Source organism: Lissotriton helveticus, chromosome 8 (genome assembly GCF_964261635.1).
Source record: "Lissotriton helveticus chromosome 8, aLisHel1.1, whole genome shotgun sequence".
NCBI lineage: Eukaryota > Metazoa > Chordata > Amphibia > Caudata > Salamandridae > Lissotriton > Lissotriton helveticus.
This window is the reverse complement of record NC_136069.1, coordinates 406,347,222-406,364,674: the sequence shown is the minus strand read 5'-3', so window position 1 is coordinate 406,364,674 and position 17,453 is coordinate 406,347,222. Positions and strand designations below refer to the sequence as shown.

Here is a 17,453-nt window from a genome sequence, read left to right as displayed (position 1 = left end):
AATGCCCATGGCAGTTCCACACTCTTGTTTGTATAGCTCTTGATTAAATAAGAAAACATTATTTGATAAGCAGATGTTAATCATTTTTAAGAGCATATTTGTGTGTTCCAAGGTTGAAATGCTTCGCTGTTTCAAGAAATACTGGCATGCTTCAATGCCTACATCATGTCTAATTGAGGTATAAAGAGAAACAACATCTATTGTCGCTGATAGATATTGTTTGTTCCATGTTATGTCCTGAATTATTCGGAGGAACTGTCCAGTATCCTTGATGTAGGAAGGCATGCTTTGGGCAATTGGAGCCAGAAAAGTATCCACATATCTCGATAGATTTTCATAGATGGAGCTGCAAGAAGAAACAATTGGTCTGCCTGGAGGGTCTATTAATGTCTTATGTATTTTCGGCAGAAAATATATGCAGGGCATTGTTGGAAAGTCTATGTTTAAAAAATTCTTCTCTTCATCATTTAATAATCCTTTTTGATGCCATTCATTCAAATGCTCCTTTAGTTCTTTTAACATTCTAGCACTAGGGTTATTAGAGAGTTTAGAATAATTTTGCTGTTGATTTAATTGTCTCATGGCTTCTCTCTTGTAGTCGTTGGTATCCATTATTACAATGTTGCCCCCTTTGTCAGCGGGTTTGATTGTAATTTTATCATTGTCCATGAGTGACTTGAGTGCTTTCCTTTCCTCAGTTGTTAGGTTTTCCCTGCTGTTGTTTCTTGTTTTCTGTAATTTATCCAGCTCCTCGTTGACAGCGTCCGAAAATAGATCAATTTTGTTTCCAGGTGACAGAATGGGATAGAATCGGGACTTCCTTCTTAATCCCGTATCAGGTCTTTCGTTTGTTCTTATATCCATTTGCTCCAACATTTGAGTATCCGAGAGGTCTTGATTTTCTTGATCAAACATCCTTACAAAGGTTTCTCTAATATCAGGTAATTGTTCTATTGTGGTTGGTGTTGATATTTCCTCATTGATATCGCCTGGGTTTATCATTCTGCCCTGAATCTCACTTTGACTACACGCAGACCAAAATCGACCTCTATAAATTTGTCCGAAATTTAAAACTGGCTAAAATACATGTCAATAAATCTCCCACTCAAATTGGTGAAAACCCAGGCGATATCAATGAGGAAATATCAACACCAATCACAATAGAACAATTACCTGATATTAGAGAAACCTTTGTAAGGATGTTTGATCAAGAAAATCAAGACCTCTCGGATACTCAAATGTTGGAGCAAATGGATATAAGAACAAACGAAAGACCTGATACGGGATTAAGAAGGAAGTCCCGATTCTATCCCATTCTGTCACCTGGAAACAAAATTGATCTATTTTCGGATGCTGTCAACGAGGAGCTGGATAAATTACAGAAAACAAGAAACAACAGCAGGGAAAACCTAACAACTGAGGAAAGGAAAGCACTCAAGTCACTCATGGACAATGATAAAATTACAATCAAACCCGCTGACAAAGGGGGCAACATTGTAATAATAGACCCCAACGACTACAAGAGAGAAGCCATGAGACAATTAAATCAACAGCAAAATTATTCTAAACTCTCTAATAACCCTAGTGCTAGAATGTTAAAAGAACTAAAGGAGCATTTGAATGAATGGCATCAAAAAGGATTATTAAATGATGAAGAGAAGAATTTTTTAAACATAGACTTTCCAACAATGCCCTGCATATATTTTCTGCCGAAAATACATAAGACATTAATAGACCCTCCAGGCAGACCAATTGTTTCTTCTTGCAGCTCCATCTATGAAAATCTATCGAGATATGTGGATACTTTTCTGGCTCCAATTGCCCAAAGCATGCCTTCCTACATCAAGGATACTGGACAGTTCCTCCGAATAATTCAGGACATAACATGGAACGAACAATATCTATTAGCGACAATAGATGTTGTTTCTCTTTATACCTCAATTAGACATGATGTAGGCATTGAAGCATGCCAGTATTTCTTGAAACAGCGAAGCATTTCAACCTTGGAACACACAAATATGCTCTTAAAAATTATTAACATCTGCTTATCAAATAATGTTTTCTTATTTAATCAAGAGCTATACAAACAAGAGTGTGGAACTGCCATGGGCATTTCATTTTCTCCCAACTATGCCAATATCACCATGGGATGGTGGGAGAAAACAATTGCTTGGAACACAAATAATCAACTGGAACTGAATCGGATCATATTGTGGGTCCGGTACATAGACGACCTGTTCATAATCTGGCACGGATCGGACTCTGATTTCCGTAACTATTTTTCCAGATTAAATCAAAACACAGTAGGCCTACAATTCACGTGCACCACAAGCACCAAAAGAATTGCGTTTTTTGATACTGAAATTTATATCTCAGATGGTAAACTAGAGTCCACTTTGTTCCGCAAGAAGACAGCCACCAACAGCCTGCTACATGGCACAAGCTTTCACCCACAAGCATTGATGAAAAGCATCCCATATGGAGAATATATTAGACTCAAAAGAAATTGCTCCAAACCTGATGATGCAGAAACAAAAATAAATGAAAGCAAGATGAGATTCAAATCACTAGGATATCATGATCGAGTCCTAAAGAACTGTAAAAAGAAGGTTGACCAAAAAACAAGAACAGAACTACTGGTGGAAAAACCAAAAAAAGCAGTGGAAAAAGACCCGCCGAGATTCATAACCACATACAATAAGGAAAGTGGAATGATCGCCAACAAAATGAAGAAGTACTGGCATCTCATATCCGGGGACCCGGACATAGGACAGCTAGTAGGAAAACAACCGCAAATAACCTACAAAAAAAACAAATCTCTTCAAGATTGCTTGGTAAACAGCTACTTTCAAGTCAAGACACAAACTGACTGGTTGACAAATCAACGAAAAGGATTCAAACCTTGCTCCAGCTGCAAGGCTTGTAAAATTGGCATGAGTAAGAAATCTATTGAAGAACCCAACGGCAAGAAGATGCAGATTGACCAACAGATCACATGCACTTCCAAAAATGTTGTATATGTGATCGAATGCAAATGTGGGAGCAAATATATAGGCAGCACGACCTGCATGTTGAAAAAAAGAATCTTGGAACATATTAGAGCGGTTAAAAACAAAAATATGCTCTATGCTACAGCAAAACATGTCAATACTTGCCAAAACGGTGATTGGAAAACCATGAGATTTTACGGACTCAAAATGCTGACGAAAACGGAAAGAGGTGGTGACACAGTTCGTAAACTGAGACAAATGGAGTCCCGCCTAATCATCCGCTTTCGTACTAAAATGCCAAGAGGTATGAACTTTGGGGAAGACCTTCACATACATTTGGAGTGACTGTTACTAAAGACCAGCTTAGTCTTTTCAAAAACAACAGGGTACTATACCCGATGAACTTTGAAAACTGATCTGGGAACTAATCCCTTATGAACTTTGAGAACTATAATTGCCCATATGAACTGAATATGAAGCACTTGACAACCAAAAACTAAAATTGTGTAATACACCAGTCTTTCTTTTTGTAAATAACTTTCTGAAACTGAGTAAAAACTATGTATCCCATAATGCCTCCTAATGGCTAAAATGGGCTAGTATAAATAGAAAAAGAGTTGAAGGACTAACTGACCGTGAGCAAAGCCTGTTGAGGCTGAAACGCGTTGGTGGGGTGAAGCTCTAATAAAAAAGCTTGGAAAATATCCTGGATGTGCCGCTCCTTTTGTCCGAAAATATATATATATATATATATATTCCAAACCAAAAAGTCAATCACGTACGCTCTCAGGAAGAATGCAGGCAACCAACAATCTTGATATCCAGTTTTAATCCACATGTAAAACTGGATATCAAGATTGTTAGTTGCCTGCATTCTTCCTGAGAGCGTACGTGATTGACTTTTTGGATTGGAATATTAAGTACGGAACGAGTGTTCCAGTAGGAGTTACTTGCAAGTATATATATATATATATATATATATATATATATATATATATATATATATATATATATATATATATATTACAGACGTCACTCAGCTGAAAAGCGAAACATCGCAGTCACAAGTTATCATATTTTTACAGTTACAAAGTCAACTGCTCTAAATTGGACTTCTCTGTCGCCCCTCATATAACTTTCTATACATACAACGCTAGCGGTATTGAAAAGATCATTCAATTACTCGTCATACAGTACACAATGAGGTTCCGTGTTTTTCGGGACCGGACTCCATTTTGTTTGAGTTGTTCATAACGCCATTTTGTGTTGCCCTCTCACGTAGGCCATGGAGGTAACCGAACGAACAAAGTTGCATGGGCCTCATTGTTCATGTATGCATTAAGCAGGCCCTTTTCTGACTTGTGAGTGAACTGCAGGACGCTGACCTCTTCACCTGAAACTGACCCTTCACGAAGCCAATTTCTCTGGCTGATCGTTGTCTGAGATTGCCAATCAATGTTCAGGACCTCGTTAACCTTTAGTTTCCTTGCACACATCTTATCCTAATCAACATCTGAATTGTTTCTTTCCTTACGACTTTTCATTACATGAGTAGTGCTTTCAATTATGGGTTTGTCCGGCTTGTGGAAATTGAATTTGGGACAGTCCTAATAATTAACTTTTGGGTTGGGTTACTGTAAATTGGGTTTTTGTTAATGTGATACTCAGTTAGAAAATGTGTCCTATTGGTCAGAATTTTGCGCAGTGGGTGTACATTTATAATGGGAATATTGTGTATAAAAGGTGATGTCTTGCTCTATGAAAATTGAACAGTTTCTTGAGTTGTACACCGCGTTGTATTGCTGGGATTACTGTTACTAGCTGCAGCTAATAAATTTGATCTCTGACGCCACCTAGAAATATTCCGTGTCTCTGTTTGCCAAGACAGGAGAACCCGAAGATTTTGAGCGTGTCCCTGGCGCCGCTGGGTTCTAAAACCCGGTTCTTCAGTTGGCGCCCAACGTGGGGCGACTTCAGCGGTACCGGTCCAAGCCTGAGGATCGTGAGGAGCCACGTGAGGAAATTCTGGAGGAAGGCCGCCACTTCATTGACCCCTGCATGTCGACGTGGACCGAAGGTCTTTTCTGCGAGGCTTCCCGCTTTCCAGCGGCTACGAAGGACTGCTGCCCTGACTGTCGCCCTGTCTTGGACCCTTGATTGATACTTTGTAAAGCGAGACAATAGACTGTCTTCTGGTGGCGTGACAGATATTTCGTTAAGTATAAGTGGGTCGCTCCCACGACTTTGTTTTGGTTCTTGGTTTTGATTCGGTTCTTGCAAAAATCGAAGCCGAGGGGCTCGTATATTTACGAGTGTATCGATAGTTGATAACCCCTTGAAGTTTGAAGCTAGATTAGTGAGCTATAAGGTGCCTGGTCTAAGCAAAATTAGGAAATGGTTTAGTTGTGGTTGCAACAGGGATTCCCGATTGGAGGATTTGTGTCCGATACCTCCGGTTGGAACTCCGACTTATGAGCTCTATTCAAAACACGGAGTGGGTCCTATTACTTATAATGAGGTGTGGGTCCGCTATACTAAAAAAGATGGTGTCTTACGATGGCCCCAACATGGTAGTTTTGAAGTAAATATTTTAGATAATCTGGAAATTGCGCTATTTAAGAAGAAAGCCCGGCCGGCAATGTTTGACTCTTTCTGCCTCTGGCGAAAGGAAGCCAAACAGCGAGAAATTAAGCAAGCAAAAAGAGATAGGAAAGATAAGAATATGTCAATACTACAAGCTGCTAGGCAGTTTAAAGCAGAAGAGGAAGATCGACTGAGTGAAGTTTCAGATAGACAGCGTTGCATGGCCATAGATAAATGTTATCCGGCCTTGCCGTCTTCTCCTCCGAAAGTGATGGAAGACCTTGAATAAGATCCTTTGATGTCTCATTTACTGAGATTGCCACCTCCTTATGCGCAGGGTGCCACTGCGCCTCCATTACCCTCGGTTGTTCCACCCTTTGTTGTTCAACCTCCTGCTGTTGTTCAGTCACCCGGTGCTCCACAGATGGTTTTGCCTCCTACTGCGCAACCCACTCTAGGGTCGCAAGCTTTGCTACCAGCTTTGCCTCAAACTCCTTTGCCTTCTGCTTCTGCATCTCAGACTCCTACTGCTCTTGTTCCTACTTTGTCTCAAGATTTTAACTTTCCTGTTTTTACGCCTACTTCTTCTCCTTCTGCTCGAAAACGAATGACTGAAACTGTTGTCAATTTGTTGTCTCCATTGTTTGGGCCACTGAGTATGACCCCTGTTTTGGAACGTAAGCAGAGTCGTAGTCAGCTTCCTAGTTCCGAAGAGCGAGCAGTGTTGGGTTTATTGGCTCGTAGATGGATTTTAAATGCTTCCAGGTATAATTTGCCAGCAGTTATGGATGTTTTCTTTCAGTGGGAGCCGCCTAAGCAAAGGTATGTTTTTAATGTAATGTGTGCTTTTCTGCGGCAGGAATGGGAAGATAATGAGTTGGGTCCGATTCCGCAGGAAGTGCTTGATGTTCAGTCAGAGTTTGCTAAAGGGACGATAGTGGAATCTAATGTTACTGATGCTGTAGAGACGATACTTGCCTTCAGAACAAGACTATCGTCTCAGACATTGTACGAACCTGATCCTTCTGTTAGGAGGAAAGTGAAGCAGTATCCTATGAGAGAAGTTCCCCCTGTATGGAGAGAGGCAGTTGCTGCTAATGTTAATCAGGGTATTCAGGCTGTAGAAGCCCATTTTCAGCGAGTATGGGTACATGTTCCATGGAAGAGAGCAGAGGTCTTGGCTCTTAAGCAGACCTTACCTGACCCTCGTAAGAATCCTGCTGGTTATTAAAAGGAGTTGTCCCAGACAGTTGAAGCGTGTATTATGAATTTAGCTGACATAGACATGTTGATGGGTAATGTAGTTCCTCAACCTTTGTGGGCGAAGATTCGTCATGAGAATCATGCGGCAGAATTAGGTGATACATGGGCTAATATTGTTGCCGCAGATGGTAGACAGGTTGGAGGTGCTAAACCTGAGCCTTTAGTTTCAGAATTACCTGGTAGAATTATTAATCTAATGAAAACTATGATGCCTGCTTTGCGAGTGAATTGGGATAAGTTAGCAGCATGCAAGCAAAAGAAAGATGAGAGCATGTCTGATTTCTTCACTAGGTTTGAAGAAACGTTTATCGATCATAGTGGTCAAGACATGAGTACGGAAGGTGGTCAAAGGTTGTTTGTGGACAAATTTGTCTTTAATTTGCTCCCCGAGCTTTCTAATAAGTTAAAAGACTCTGAGAGTTCATGGGCTGTTTCTTCGTCGGCCCAGATATTGGCTACTGCCCAATATTATGAGAATAGGGATAAAGATGAGAAGGATAAGGTAGAGAAGAAGACTAAAGAATTAAAGACGAAAGTTCTTTTGCAGCAAGCTTAACCACCTCGTCAGAATCAGTCTCAATTCCAGCAACCTCCACAGTTTCAGAGATTGCTACAGAAGCCTGAGCCTTATGCTCAGCGATTCTTTCCTGGTCCTAATGAGTGTGCTTATTGCAGAGAGGAAGGTCATTTCAAGAATAATTGCCCAGCTTTGTTACAGCGTGCGAATGGTGTATCTGGTCAGAGAGGTCGTGGTGGTTTCCAGCAAGCTCCTAGAGGTAGGGGACGTGGTGTGTTACCCCAGAATGAGCGTTCCTCTTCACCTTCAGAATTCTGCAAATTATTTTGACAGACAGAATGTTCAGAGTGGTCAGTCTGCACAGTGCTATGTTGATGATTATTATGTCGGGAGTGAGAGTGCTAGTTATAATGATAGCTAGGACAGCCATGGGCAAAGAGAGGGAGTAGTGTCAGTTCCAGTGGATCAGAGTGGACCTTATGTTGAAGTGACTACATCAGGTGTGACAGAACCTTTTCTTTTGGATACTGGTGCGACAAAGAGTTCTATTATGCACTCTAAACTTCCTGGCGCACCTTTGTCTGGCTTGACCAATGTTTCTGTAGGATTTTCAGGCACTCCAGTTTGTAACCCGGTTTCTAATCCTTTGCCCCTTTCTATTGGCCCTTGTGAATTGGAAGCTCCTCTTATTTTGACGACTGGTTGTAATGAGAATCTGTTGGGATTGGACTTGCTGAAAAGATTGTATGCGACATTACATTGTTCTCCTTCGGGAGTACACCTTACCTTAGGTAAGAGAGTGATCTCTCCAATGTATTTGTCTAAAGATTGTCTTCCACTGGAATTGCGTTCTCTTCCTGATACACTTTGGGCTACAGGTCCGAATGATGTTGGTCTTTTGCAGATTCCGCCCTATGTTGTCACTCTCAAATCGAATGCTAGGCTACCTCGTATCCCACAGTATAAGATATCTAGCGATACCATGATTTGGTTGAGTAGAGTGTAGTTGAAGAAATGAGAGGTAATGTGTGCAACAGTCCTGTTTTGCCTGTCCTTAAGTGTACTGATGCTTCTAAGCCACCTGTGTATCGGTTTGTGATTGATCTTCAAGAGGTAAACAAGATTGTGGAGCCACAGTTTCCTGTTGTCCCGGATATCACTGCTTTGTTGACTCTGATTCCTGCTTCGGCAGCTTGGTTTTCTGTGATCGACCTAAAGAATGCTTTCTTTAGTATTCCAATTGCTGAAGAGAGTAGAGATATTTTTGGCTTCTCTTTAGGAGGACGAAGCTTCCGGTTTAAGAGAGCTCCCCAAGGTTATTGTGAAAGTCCCTCAATCTATAGTCAGGCATTGAAAACTCAGCTTGATAGTTTTGTGTTGCCTACTGGTGCTACTCTTATCCAGTACGTTGATGATTTGTTGGTTGCTGCTGATGACGAAGAGATTTGTAAAAAGGCTACTCTTTCTTTGTTACGACATTTGTCTGACCTTCATCATAAAGTGTCACCTTCAAAGTTGCAGTATTGCCGACAAGAAGTAACCTACTTAGGTCATCTCTTGTCGAAGGAGGGATGAAGGTTGACCCCAGAACGAATTCAAGTGATTGCGCAAATGACTGTACCATCCACACAGAGAGAGGTGAGTGCTTTCTTAGGTGTCACCTCGTATTGTAGACAATGGATCCCTAATTTCTCCCTGCTAGCGAAGCCTCTGTTGGCGCTGACTCTTAAAGATACTCCGTATCCTCTTCCTTGGTCTGATGAGTGTCAGAAAAGTTTTTCTGAATTACGCAATGCATTGTGTTCGGCTCCGGTATTGGGTACTCCGGACTATAGCAAGCCTTTTACGTTGTATGTGCACGAGAAAGAAGGATGTGCATTGTCAGTTTTGACACAGAGATTTGGAGACAAGCAACGTCCATGTGCGTATTTTTCAGCGACGTTAGATCCAGTAGCTAAAGCGTTGCCGAGTTGTTTGAGAGCTACAGCGGCAGCGGCTGTTTCTATCCGACAGTCTGCTGGTTTGGTATTGGATAATACGTTGATTGTGATGGTCCCACATGCAGTGGATACTTTATTGAACAGAACTAAGACACAGCACCTTACTAGTGCACGTCTGTCAGGTTACGAGTTGACTCTTTTAGCTAGCCATGTTCACATCAAAAGATGTAATGTGTTGAATCCAGCTACATTGTTGCCGATTTCTGTAGAGTCGGATGCTCAAGAACAGCATGATTGCTTCCTTCGGACAGAGGAAGAAACGAAGGCTAGGATCGATCTTAAAGATACTCCTCTTGAGAATGTTGATGGTACTTTATGGGTAGATGGTTCGTGTTTCAAGCTTCTGAATGGTGAAACGACTGCAGCATAAGCCGTCACAACTTTACATACAGTTGTTGAGACAGCACGCATAGCACAGAATTCAGCTCAAGCAGGCGAGCTAATTGCATTGACACGACCGTGTGTATTGTCAGAAGGGAAGCGAGTGAATGTATATACTGATAGTCAGTATGCGTTTGGTGTTGCCCATAGTTTTGGACGTTTGTGGAGAGAGAGAGGATTCCTTACTTCCCATGGCACAAAGATTCAGCATGGGCAGTTAGTGAATGAACTGTTGGAATCTCTTACTCTCCCAAAGCAGATTGCAATTGTGAAGTGTAGTGCGCATAAGAAAGTTGTGGACGATGAAGGGCGAGGGAATGCGTTTGCGGATGAAGTTGCGAAGGAAACGGCGAGAGACATGATGAGCCGTATGTATGTGGCAGGTCCTGCAAGATGGGTTGTGGAAAGAGGAATGTGTGAAGACACAATAGAAAGTGTGAAGATGATTCAGGCTGAAGCTACGGAAAAAGAAGTGAGTACGTGGAGAGAAACTACGGGTATGTTGGATTCGACAGGTTGTTGGGTTGAGTTGTCAGAACACCAGCGATGGTTGTTGCCTGATGCGTATGTGCTCCCAGTGGTTACTATGGCTCATGGAATGGCTCATATCAGTGCAAAAGGGATATGTAAGTTGTTGGCTCCAGTATGGCAGAATGCTGGAATTCCAAAATGTGCTGAGAACGTGGTGAAGCATTGCATGATTTGTTTGAAGTATAATCCTGGCAAGGGAACTCCAACTCCAGCTGGTCATTTTGCTCCTCCGACGTATCCGTTTGAAGTGATACAGTTAGATTACATACACATGGAGAGATGCAACAATTTGAAGTATGTCCTTGTGGTTGTTTGCGCCTTTTCCAGATGGATAGAGGCCTACCCCCTAAAGGATAATACTGCCTTGTCTACAGCCAAGGTTTTGATCAAAGAGTATTTCCCTAGGTATGGTTTGCCGAGAATTGTATGGTCGGACAATGGGAGTGAATTTGTGGGTCAAGTCATGAAGAAAGTGTGTGCTGGAATAGGGATAAGTCAAAAGTTCCATGCTGCGAATCACCCCCAGTCAGCTGGACTTGTTGAATGTTATAACGGCACACTAAAGCTGAAACTAGCTAAGATTCAAGCGAGCACTGGTCTTACATGGCCAGATGCCTTGTCGTTGGCTCTTTTGTCAACAAGGACGACTGTGCATTTTCGTGTGGGACTTAGCCCATACGAAATAGTGTTTGGTCGTCCAGCGAATGTTTGGAGTGTGCCTCGCCCCAAGAAATATAGTGACCTTGAGTACCCTATGTTGGTGGATTACTTACATGACTTGACTGCCAAATTACGTGTTCTCCACCAACAGGTCTATGACAGTTTACCGACAGCTACTACAGATCCAGGCCACGTGATCCAGCATGGCGACTCAGTACTCATCAAGAACTTTCAGCGAGCAAAAAATTTGGAGCCGAGATGGACTGGTCCCTATTTGGTTTTGTTAGTAACTCGGACTGCTGTTAGAGTAGCTGGGAAAAAGAATTGGGTGCATGCCACCCTTACTAAGAACGTTCCTTTGCCCTTACCGTATGACAAGTGGGTGAGGGATGGAATATCTGACTCGGAATGCGAAAGGGTTCCCAGATTCGTGCCTTTTAGTGATGCACATTTGACATGGACTCAGTCAGAACGCGAGGATGAAGATGTTCTGCAAGCTGCTGTGCCTCCGTCCTTGAGAATAGACACGACGAATCCGGAACTCCTCTTTAAGGATCAGACTGTGCTTGGCAAAGAACGCTACAATTTGAGATCGAAAAAGGCTTTTGAAACGGACTAATAAAGTTGAATTTTTTTTATGTAGTGAAATACACCTTGTCAGATCAAGAGACTTTTTTTTACTTTTTCCCTTTTTCGAGTCACCATCCGGACTCAGCTGCAGGGTCGCGGTACAGCCTTAAGGGGTGAGCCGCGTATTGACACAAGGTCTGCAGTGCAGGGTCGTTAGTGCGATCTTGGCGCACACTTAAGTGAAAAAGGTAACAGCCGTGAGCAGCACGCTAGAGGATGGAGTCTTTTGAGTCCGACAAAGGTGTTAAAAGAGTTGATTTCAGAGTGCAAATGTGTACATTGATCCGTAACAAATGTTTTTTGATAATGTGTTTTCTAATGCTTCTGAATATTACGATAGCTTGTGTTGGTTGGGTTTTCTATGTCACACAACAGACGTTTGCATCTACCTCCCAACCTACTCTTTCTTTTCCTACTGTTTCCCCACATGAGTTTCATACGTTGCCTGAACATGAACAGACACGAAGATTAGAATTTGTGAACAATTCGTTTATACAGATGTTACATCAGCATCAGCTAGTTGTAAATACCACGAATTGTTGGATTTGTGGTCTTATGCCACACACGACTGATAAGGGAATGCCATATTTGGTTTTGCCTTTTTCGCCTAATGGGTCAGTATGGGCACTCCAATCAATGTTTATCTATGCGAATGAAGCATCTCCTGTACGTTCTGTCAAAGATAGTGCGAACAATAATGCCTTGATACAGGGAATAGTAGATATGGTCAGAGATATTGATGCATATAATGCTATCCCTAAAGATGAGGTACGAGCATATATTGGTTGGAACAAGACTGAATATAGTATTAGTCTGACAGAGAAGGAGAGACGAAAAAGGTCTCCTCCTATTTGGATTGTACCCCACCGAGGTCATTTTTGTCTGCAAGGTAATGGTCAGAATCCGAGAGCTCAGCTTGGTAAGAGTGTGTGTGTTCACACCTATGTCTATACGTCCCATAAATCTCCACCGTTCGTGCCAGCTAAAGGCACGTATTTTCTTTGTCACGACAGAGCATACACATGGTTGCCTTCTGACTATTCAGGCACATGTTATGTGGCATTTTTGCTTCCCCCTACATACACAGCTGCTTTCAACTACCATAAGACAAGATATGGTAGAGGTGTTATCGGTGTGAAAGACACTGCTGCACAAGAAGTTGGAGACTTCTTTAAGGGTTTCTTGCCCTTTTGGGGTTCTATGGCTAATAGTAGGACTATTCGTCAGCTTGCGAGAGTGGTCGAGGCCACTATCAATGAGACTGCAGGTGCTCTTAGCAATATTACAGCTGAGCTTCAAGCGGATGGCCTTATGACATTACAGAACCGCTTTGCTTTAGATATTGTACTCGCAGATAGAGGTGAAGTATGTAAATTGATCGGGTCTAGTTGCTGCGTTTTCATACCAGATAATGTCCCGAAAGTGTACCAAGCCATCTTGAGGTTACATACGTCCGCTGAGCCTATACATGTAGACGAAGGGAACTGGTCGTTGATAGGATGGTTTTGGGAACTGCTGTCCAAATGGGGATGAAAGATTCTAACGTTCCTTGGTATGGCTTTAGCGATCCTTTTCTCGTGTTGCTTATGCATCCAGTGTGGTCCTGCCATTTGTGGCCTTTGTGCTACGATCTGTGTGAGAAGACCTGTCCTGAAAGAAGTGTAGGATAATAAGATGATGTTACAGCAACACCTTGATGACCTGATGAGAATAGATATAGACCTGGATTCAGATTGACGTGAGTTTAGGTCATTGCCTACGTAATGGCAAAAGGAGGGTCTGAGGATCCGTGGTTTTCGGGACCGGACTCCATTTTGTTTGCGTTGTTCATAACGCCATTTTGTGTTGCCCTCACGTAGGCCGTGGAGGTAACCGAACGAACAAAGTTGCATGGGCCTCATTGTTCATGTATGCATTAAACAGGCCCTTTTCTGACTTGTGAGTGAACTGCAGGACGCTGACCTCTTCACCTGAAACTGACCCTTCACAAAGCCAATTTCTCTGGCTGATTGTTGTCTGAGATTGCCAATCAATGTTCAGGACCTCGTTAACCTTTAGTTTCCTTGCACATATCTTAGCCTAATCAACATCTGAATTGTTTCTTACCTTACGACTTTTCATTACATGAGTAGTGCTTTCAATTATGGGTTTGTCCGGCTTGTGGAAATTGAATTTGGGACAGTCCTAATAATTAACTTTTGGGTTGGGTTACTGTAAATTGGGTTTTTGTTAATGTGATACTCAGTTTGAAAATGTGTCCTATTGGTCAGAATTTTGCGCAGTGGGTGTGCATTTATAATGAGAATATTGTGTATAAAAGGTGATGTCTTGCTCTATGAAAATTGAACAGTTTCTTGAGTTGTACACAGTGTTGTATTGCTGGGATTACTGTTACTAGCTGCAGCTAATAAATTTGATCTCTGACGCCACCTAGAAGTATTCCGTGTCTCTGTTTGCCAAGACAGGAGAACCCGAAGACTTTGGGCGTGTCCCTGGCGCCGCTGGGTTCTAAAACCCGGTTCTTCAACAGCCTTTATTACAGAATTAATCTTTGGTCAGAAAATCAAAGGCACTTTTCAAGCTGAACGTCTGCAGTAGTATTCATATGGTACATTCCAATATTCATACGCCACAGGTAACCATGCTCTGACACACCAGCCGGGTACACACCTAGGACGATCGCATTTCGGTGCCTATGGTGGATTACAGACCTTCAAAGAGCACAGAATTCCTGGATGTATTTTAGCTGTTCTTTCTTTATGCAACATGCATATCAATTCCGCAATGCTTATTTATCCAGGCCTTATACAAGTGTCTTTGAATAAAGTATTTAATACAAAATAATGCATAATATTGGTTTATATACAAATGCATTCTGTGATACAAGCACAATATGGTCAGGAAACGCTTAAAGAGAGTTCAGAAGATTAGCGAGGTCAGCAGAAAGAGATGACAAATTACCCATATGGTGAGGCATACAGCACAGAACAAGAATATATAGAGAGCCAGACCTGGGCGCAGGTGGAGAATATGGAAGAAGAGCCGATGGAGTCCTGAGCTGAGAAGTAGGGACAGCATACCTTTTCACATTACAAACTTCCTTTACTTTGACTGGTAGAATAAAAGACTTAAGCCTTGAAAAAGTTGCTTGGATGAAACACATGTTTGTGTATCTTTTTTAAGAAATCTTTTCTTTGCACGAATACGTTTCTCAATGTTTTGCCAGCTATTTATCTTCTGCAGGTACTCTTCAATCAGTACAAAACCTTCTTATTGCATTGTCAAATACGACTTGCAAAGCTATTAACAGCATACGGCTGCAACATTACAATATTGGTCCTGTTCATTTACTTCTTCAAGTGCAATCACAGTTGGATTTTCCGAGGACACTGTGAGATTTTTTGCATTGTCTTTTTCATATTGGGACTGGAATTAGATACCCAAACCACAAATACAGTGTGAATGGTCAATCAACTTTTACGGTGGGCTTTGGATCATCTTGATATTACATTGGGTGAGGTGTCTGACCACTCTGTTGTGTATCCATTGGGTGGTAAGGGTGCGGTCTAATGTAGCACCTATTTTTGTACATTTTTACTTTGCATAATAATGTGCTTTGTGAGTACTGCCATACTATTAATCGGATGTGCGGTTAGCGCAATCCACTGCTACCAAGTGTGAAACTGAGTCCTTTTGAATTTCATTGATACTATAGACGTGAAACAAGAACACAAGCTCTGATCTAGAGTACATTTAAAAACATAGTTTTCTAGTAGTATTTTTTTAACAAATCAGCATTACAAGAAAATAAAAACAGATAGATTTTTGAGTTTATATTGTACATAAAATTCCTATACTCACTGTGATACAAGCAACCGGATAACCAGCAACGGGCCCTGGGTTTTCTTTTAGTTTTGATGTATCATCATATATCAAGAGGGAGGCCACCTGTGGGACTGAAGGGAAGGTGACGTCTGCCATGCTGTTCATCTCCTCTATATACACAATGGCTTTGCTCATCTGAAAGGCAGATAAAGAAAAATCACATTATTACAAAATTAAATCAAAGACTTTATAAATCAAACGTTTACAGTGAAAAAACAGTGTGCATTAATCTTAACGATAAAACAAACAAACACTAATAAAGTCAATAGGTCTCTTTTTTTTAAAGCATTTCCGAGGGCATTATATCTGGCTTGTAACTGAAAATACAATTCAGCTCATTCAGCTTTGGCAATCCTTTTTCAGAGTGCATAGTAATCCCCACTAATTACATTTTTTCATACTGCGCTTCTACCAAAGGCACAATGTGGCCAATTCACAGAACTAATCTGAGATAAAATCCTAAACTTACTAATTTTAGTATTCACAGAAGGCATTTAGTAGTAGTAAAGTTACTAATTGCCTTTTGTGAATACCGAAAGTCGTAAAGTTAGGATTTTGTTTCAGTTTAGTAGTAGTAAAGTCAGGAGTCCTAACTTTACTACTACTAAATGCCTTCTGTGAATACCAAAAGCAGTAAGTTTAGGATTTTATCTCAGATTCGTTCTGTGAATCTGCCCCAATATTAGTAACGAGAAAAAACACAAAAACCATCAGTCAAATGTGGCAATTGCAAAAACCCAGAAGCCAAAAAAAGTTGCACTTGGCACTTTCCAGAAGCAAGACTCAGTAGCATAGGCCCTTACTAGAGGTACCTCAAGTCAGACACAGGTCCCTGCTGTAAGCAGGAGCTGCAGAACCTAACATCGTTATTAGACATCCCACAAGCATTCGCCACTGCCCCCTTATTTTAAGGATACCAGAGAATTATGTACAATGCAGATCTCCTTTATGGCTCCTTTGTTTAAAGTGAAAAGAAAAAATGGCCCACAAAAACTGAACTGGACTTTTGTTTTCAGCCAGATCACTGAAAGGATATGGCTTAAACAGATACATGTGCATGTTTATTAGGCAAGCTTAAAACGTTTTGCTTGTTCTCAATGTCCTAAATAAATATGCATATACTGGGTTATGACAGTGATAGTCATAATCAAGACTCTGATTACATATTTCGAAAGAGGTCTGTCAAATAGCGCTAGGCATTATCAGACACTTCTAGCTAGAATAACTTTGTTTGTGCCAAGACCAAATATTGGGGCACAGAGAAAGTAATGCAGAAATGGAAAGAGGGGGCAATGTAGGTGAGTGAAAGAGACAGAAAAGTCAGGAAAGAGAAAGTGAAAACAACGACTGCAAATGAAGGGAAGGTGACAGGGTGATATGGAAAGGAAAAATCAAAGCATAGAAAACAGGGAGGGAGAAGAAGTGAGGATAGGGAAAAAAAAGAAGCACACAGAGAATGAAAGAGGCAGGGATGACGGGACATTGAGCAGCCACAGCCCGTGCAGATAAAGGTGGTAGGGCCGGGTGGGGGGGGCCAATTCGACAAAAGACGAATGATGGAATGAGGGAAAATTATAATTTGATTTTCCCTCGTGGTTGTTTGTCGACGTCCCCCCACCCGGGCTCCCCGCTCTTACCTGCATGGGCCGCGGCTGACATTGAGGGAGTAAGACAAAGTGTGTAAGACTTCATGAAGACCCCACATCACCAAACTCTAGACCATTCAAGCATTGGCAAACCATGAAAAACCCGTCAAGCAATAGCTGAAGGAGACTGAGCAAAAGCCCACTGTTTCCACAATACGTCTCAATATACTTTTTGAAGTGTCCATGACTTGAGGTCTCTGTAGCTTGAAAGAAATAACGTGCCAATAAGGCGAGGCAAGTGTAGAAGTCCTTTCATGGAGCACAATGGCATCCATTTTTTTTAACCACCATCATATATATATATATATATATATATATATATATATATATATATATATATATATATATATATATATATATATATATA

General features: G+C 41.4%; 1 protein-coding gene across 1 annotated transcript in view; it reads right to left on the bottom strand.

Moving 5' to 3' along the window:
- Positions 1-17,453, bottom strand: part of FREM2 (FRAS1 related extracellular matrix 2) — a 635,470-nt gene that overhangs the window by 150,400 nt on the left and 467,617 nt on the right. Inside the window, exon 13 of the mRNA XM_078657234.1 lies at positions 15,417-15,575. Coding sequence (XP_078513360.1) covers positions 15,417-15,575 — 159 coding nt within the window. The remainder of the gene's footprint in view (positions 1-15,416; positions 15,576-17,453) is intronic.